The 5637-nt window shown below is 42.7% G+C and overlaps 1 protein-coding gene across 1 annotated transcript in view; it reads left to right on the forward strand.

Annotated features, from left to right (window-relative positions):
- Nucleotides 1-1956: 1956 nt before the first annotated feature.
- The window catches only part of myo5aa (myosin VAa), a 44783-nt gene continuing 41102 nt past the window's right edge, over nucleotides 1957-5637 (forward strand). Inside the window, exon 1 of the mRNA XM_019866563.1 lies at nucleotides 1957-2073. Coding sequence (XP_019722122.1) covers nucleotides 1957-2073 — 117 coding nt within the window. The remainder of the gene's footprint in view (nucleotides 2074-5637) is intronic.

Here is a 5637-nt window from a genome sequence, read left to right on the forward strand (position 1 = left end):
GTGTTTAGACGATGATATATTTGACATAAGTTGCCGATGATGTAATGGTACACTCGCCTGACTTTGGTTCCCGCTCAGTGGATGTGGCTGGCAATGGTTGTTTGTCTCTATATGTGCCCTGCGACTGACTGGCGACCAGTTCAGGGTGTAGTCTGTCTTCCACCCCAAGTCAGATGGGTTAGGCTCCAGCAGCCCCTGCGACCCTGTTCAGGATAAGCGCCGTTGAAAACGGATGGTTGGATATTTTACATAATCCTTCGTAGCATTAATGTCAACTTACCGGTCACAATTTTTTTCTTTACGTGGGTAGTGAGATACTTATTTTCATTTTTGCAGTAGCAAAAAATGATCACCAATTGAAACTTGTGTTCTGGTGTTCAAATACTTCGTTGTAGTTAAGGCCTGTTTGTGGATGTGAAGCAATACTGACCAGCTTGAATTATGATGGGGATTTCTTTGTCGATAAAGTTCTCTTAAAAACGGCCTGTTATGTGAGACACATTTGATAGCAAAAAGTTAACACCACAGTCATCTACTGATCCACTTAATGCGATTAGACCACGCACAGAGTCTCAACCCAAGATCAGACTATCTTCTTATCAACTTCCGCCGCACCTCTGGGTGGTAGCGTACGTGTGTCCCTCATACCGCACTCAGCCCGCTAATGCTGAGGGTTCCGGCCCCGCGGCATCATGCCGAGCAGAAAAACAGCAGCTTCTCACATGAGTGGCATCATGTGACGAAGCCCCAGCAGTCAGACGCTCCGTTGACTTTGCTTTTTCTGCGAATATGTACACTGAATGCATTTCACATTCCGTTCTGGATGTTGCTCAAAATGTGGGACTGTCTTCATGTTAAGGAGTCATCTAGTCAATGAATTACCAGTTATGAAGTGAAGTTCAGTATGGGGATACTTTAAATGGGACAATGACGCTGTCTTTTTTGTTTTTTTTCGATGAAAACACCTGGAGCAGATGCACATTTACCCTCTGTTGTGTTTTACATAGAATCGATAATAGATATCACATCATTTGATGACATTCCGCCTCCAAAGCCACCAAATTCCCATTTTGACTGCAACCTTGCATTGTGTATCGGTGCCTTACAAGACTAAGAAGTGTATTTTTATGATACTCAACGTTAAGTGAAGAAAGTGTATTTTAACAAGTGGATTTATCTAATCCATCTTTGTTTTCAAAGTTCTGACCCTTTTGTTCTAGAAAAGGAACCTTTATAGTTCTATAAAAATATACTCTTGAAAAATATTTGTATGAGGGAAAAAATGGGGCTTTATTCCCATAGTAAAATTTTTTTGGGGGCGTGGGGGAAATCTGTATGAGTGTGACAAAGTGCCTTCAACAAAAAAATGGTGGCAGTTACAGGCCTAATGCTAATATGGTGCAACATGCATTTCTGTTCTGGCTCTGCTGCTGCAATACCGTTCGACTCCAGTCCTGCAGGGAGCGCTAATGCATTTCCCAAGTGATGCGACTGACTGCCCCCAAAACAAAGTAAGCTGGTTTGACAGCGACACCATTACAGAGAACTTTGATCATCAAATAAAATAAATGAGCTGGATCCGCACTGACATTAAATGCTGTTTTTTTTTCCTCGATGTAAATACATTTACCAATCCATAAATGGTGATCAAAGCAGCGCCTAATAAATTGATAAATAAGTTAATCAACTGTGCACATGGAGCAGAGCAGTCACAGCGGGTCAGCCTGATGAAGAGTGAAAGGCTCAGAGATCAGCGTCACCAAGGTGAAGTCCTTTAATCTGCCAATGGCTTTGCGCAGATTTGTTAACGCTAAGATTTAACGCCACGCCCCGAATCTTCAACCCTTCCTTCATGCACAGTCACCCTTCTTCTGATGCATGTGACTTCCAAACCTCAGTCTGGAATGAGGACATTTCTTGACTTTGCTTTGCGACAACAAAATTCACTTTGGTATGATGCAACTCTCGGGAGTTTCGCGGGAGAATCCCGCGAAGAGAAAGTTCAAGGCTGCGTCGGTGATGGACTCAACTCAGCAGGTGTCTGCCAACAGATCTGAATTTGCGATCTTCAAGGTGATTTGAGAAGCTTTTAACTTTGCTTTAAATCGAACGATTCTCTTCATTCACATTGACGAATGCATATGCACTCGGTAGCCATACTCAAAAAAAGGAGTACAACTGTCGGCTGGGCAAAATAATAGTTTTCCTGACTGTTGCATTTTCTTCGTGTATTTCGGCTTCCTCCTGTACAGTATTCCAGATACATGCATTTTAGGTAAATTGAAGACTCCAGTGGTGTGAATATGATTATGGTTGTTTGTCCATGCTGGTAATCAGTACAGGTTGTACCCTGCATCTCAGCCAAAAGTCAATTCAGATTGGCTCCAGCTGACCTGTTACCCAATTGTGGGCAAGCACCATCGCAGATGTATGACTGGATAGTTAAATGAAAAAAAAAAGAAGTTTCAATTAAAACGAATTTATCTTCACAATACTCAGGTGTACCAAATGCGCCAGCATCCAGCCAGGCTTTTTTTTTTCTGTTTTGGGACAAAAGTCAAAGTTCCTGGAAAAATATTGCCCCTCCCCCCCTCTACACGCAGAAGAGAAAGTAATGGTAATTAAGTTGGTGTGGTTAGGTGAAATAAGATTACTCGGTGTTAAATCCTTTGCTCGCCTAATCAGCTTCTGATCCTTCATCGCAGTTAAAACAGGATTAGCGTCATGCTCTCCTCTCTCCTGCCTTGGAGGGCATAGCATGGACTCAAGGTAAACTATCTGAGTTGGTATTGGCATCTGTGGTACAATCACAGCCAGTTTTTTGATTGGATTTTAAAATATGTGTGGCTTTAAAGTGCCCTGGAATCAAATATTTACTATGATTATGACTGATAGACTGCGATGCATTCAAATGTAGGTTTTGCACGCTGTGTGACAATTATTTCGTCAAACCGTGCTCTCTTTCGGCTTGGCCTATTAGTTTTCAAACCACCATTTCAGAGCTAGTTCTGATCCAAAAGAGGGATTTGGAGAAAATAATCATTTTTGCGATACTTTCACAACAGCCTCTTTCATTGGCTTGTAGTTTGGGCGGGTCTCTTTTTAATCGGGAAAAATGAGCATGAGCAATCAGGTTTACGCCTGGAGATATGCAAAGGTTAGGTGATTACTGGCTTGATGCTGTTATTGCAGCGTTAGTCGAACACAGTGTTTTTCAACCCCTGTGCCGCGGCACACCAGTGTGCCGCAAGACATTGTCAGGTGTGCCGCGGGAAAATATCCAATTTGTATGCCTGTGTGCCTATCGCCCAGAAAGTAATCGTGTAGTACCCTCCCATACCGCTAGGGAGCAGCAACAGCTAGCCAATTGCCTTGTGTTTCGACAAGAGACAAGCGAATTTGTGACGCATGAATGCAGGACGACGGTGAAACAATAAATATGAAAGATGAGAAAATACTTTTTTCTTTGTGTTCATTTGATTCCAATTCAAGCTGTTATAACGTCATTCTTCAATGTTAAAAACGGTTATAGTAACAATATAACTCGTTCATTATTCAAATAAGCGTTTTTTGTTTTTTTTGTTTGTTTTTTTCACATTTTTAGCTAGTGGTGTGCCGCAAGATTTTAACAATGAAAGAAGTGTGTCTTGGCCCAAAAAAGTTTGAAAAACACTGGTCTAGCATATGGTGGCTTCTTTTCTACCTGTCTGGGTAAATGTTTTGGACATGAGGTTGGTTCTTGTCTTACAAATTAGGGTTCTGTCATCATCATCGAAACAGAACTCCCTGATGTCATGTCCGATGGCGCTTCTTGCTAGATTTGAACAAAGCCAACGTGCCTTTGCTTTACAATGCGCTCCCAGCACTGATGACATGGCTCGCACTTGAGGGAAATAGTGTGACAAGCCTGTGTGTGTGTGTGTGTGTGAGTGTGTGTGTTTAATCCAGCATATGTTATGGTGAGGCGAATGCACTCTGAGTCTCAGTAATCAGTGATTTGTGATTTCACTGTCTGCCAGCCGACAACTCACCAGCCATCCATTCAAGCCAAACTGATCTCCGCTCTTTCGTCTTTGAAATGTGAAATATCCGTCAGTGTGTTCCAACCTTCACCTTGCCTTGAATTCTTTCTGGATTGTGTCACCGTGTGTTGATTTGCAGCCTATTTCACCGAGGTCTCATTCCACTTGATTAAACTTGACTTCTCGTCTACGATGTGAACGTGTGTGAGGTTGAATCAAGTCCTGTGCTCACGAGTACAGCAGTGATGCCTCCCCAAGGTGTGATGTTGCTCAAAACTTGCCGCTGCTATTTTTAGCCCCCACCCCTCCCAATCCATTTACCCTTCCTTCCCAGCTCAACCCGTTTTGGTTGCTAGGCTGGGCGCTGTGGCGCTCCCTGCGGGAAAATGTGAAAATGAAGCAACAAAATAGTGAAGCAGGGATCCGGAGGCACTGAGGATGCTTTGTTTGCCCTCAATGATGACACTGGCACTCGAAAGGTTAGAAAAATGTTCCTTTTTAAATGTCACATCTACAAGCTTACTTTTAAAGCCCATAGCCAAGTTTTCACCAAGTTCTAAAGTTCAGTTCACCCTGGTAACATTGGAAGAGTATACTATGTATTGGCATGGCGGGATTTGGCTTTTTTTTGGGGGGTTGAGGGGGTGACTTCTTGATGTTTGCTTCGCGATGAGCAAAAATGTGGCTTTTGTGGAAGTGACGACTGTACAAACCAATTGCTGGACCGTATCTAGCCAGTGTCCCCCTGCCAGAAAATAGTCATGGTTACTTTTGTTATTCACTTTAACAATGCACGCCCAATCAAACAGAATTGATGAGGCTGTAACAGTTTAAAAACACGACGACGCGGATTGTGCCAAGTCTCAATGTTGTACTTTTATCATGAAAATGTAGAACAAAACAAAGGTTATTATTTTGGACAGTTTAAAAAAAAATCTGATGAAACCAGAGAAAGAATCCGACTGGATTTGAACTCAGTTAATTCTATTTTGGTTTTGTTTGTATCTGTCATGTGACAGGTATGCAGCATCCTACTACTAAAGCCAATCATGCAGATAACTCTCGGGAAGTTGCTGTGACCATGATGTCATGATTCAGTTGACTGGTAGTGTTGCAGCAGATCCAATTAAAAGTCTCCTTCTTGTCGTGAGCGTCCACAATAGGACCTCTCTCTCCCTCCAGCGTGGGATTGAAGTCGGTATTTTATGTAAGTGAACCGAAGACACAGTGAAATCAACAGACGAGCGAGACGGCCTTAAAATGTTCTGCATCGCAGTCTGAGTTCATTCCTTGACTCTGCTGCAAGCAAATGAGGCTGAGCAGAGGGGAAATCCTCTCTTGTGTGTAGATTATCACACGCAGAGGTTTAAGGGGCTTTAAATCCTGACTTGTGCATACACATCACACAGTATTTGGGCTGTGTCACCCCCCGCCCCCACCTTGTGCTGATAGCCCCTTAAATCCAGTGCAGTTTTTTTTTTTTTTTGGCTTTTGCTTTTGTACACTATATATATATATATATATATATTTTTTTTTAAATAACCACTTTATCCTCGCAAGGGTCGTGGGTCGTGCTGGAGCCTATCCCAGCTGTCTTCAGGCAGTAGGAAAGGGG

This window comes from Hippocampus comes, unplaced genomic scaffold (genome assembly GCF_001891065.2).
Source record: "Hippocampus comes isolate QL1 unplaced genomic scaffold, H_comes_QL1_v1.1 scaffold82, whole genome shotgun sequence".
Taxonomy (NCBI): Eukaryota; Metazoa; Chordata; class Actinopteri; order Syngnathiformes; family Syngnathidae; genus Hippocampus; species Hippocampus comes.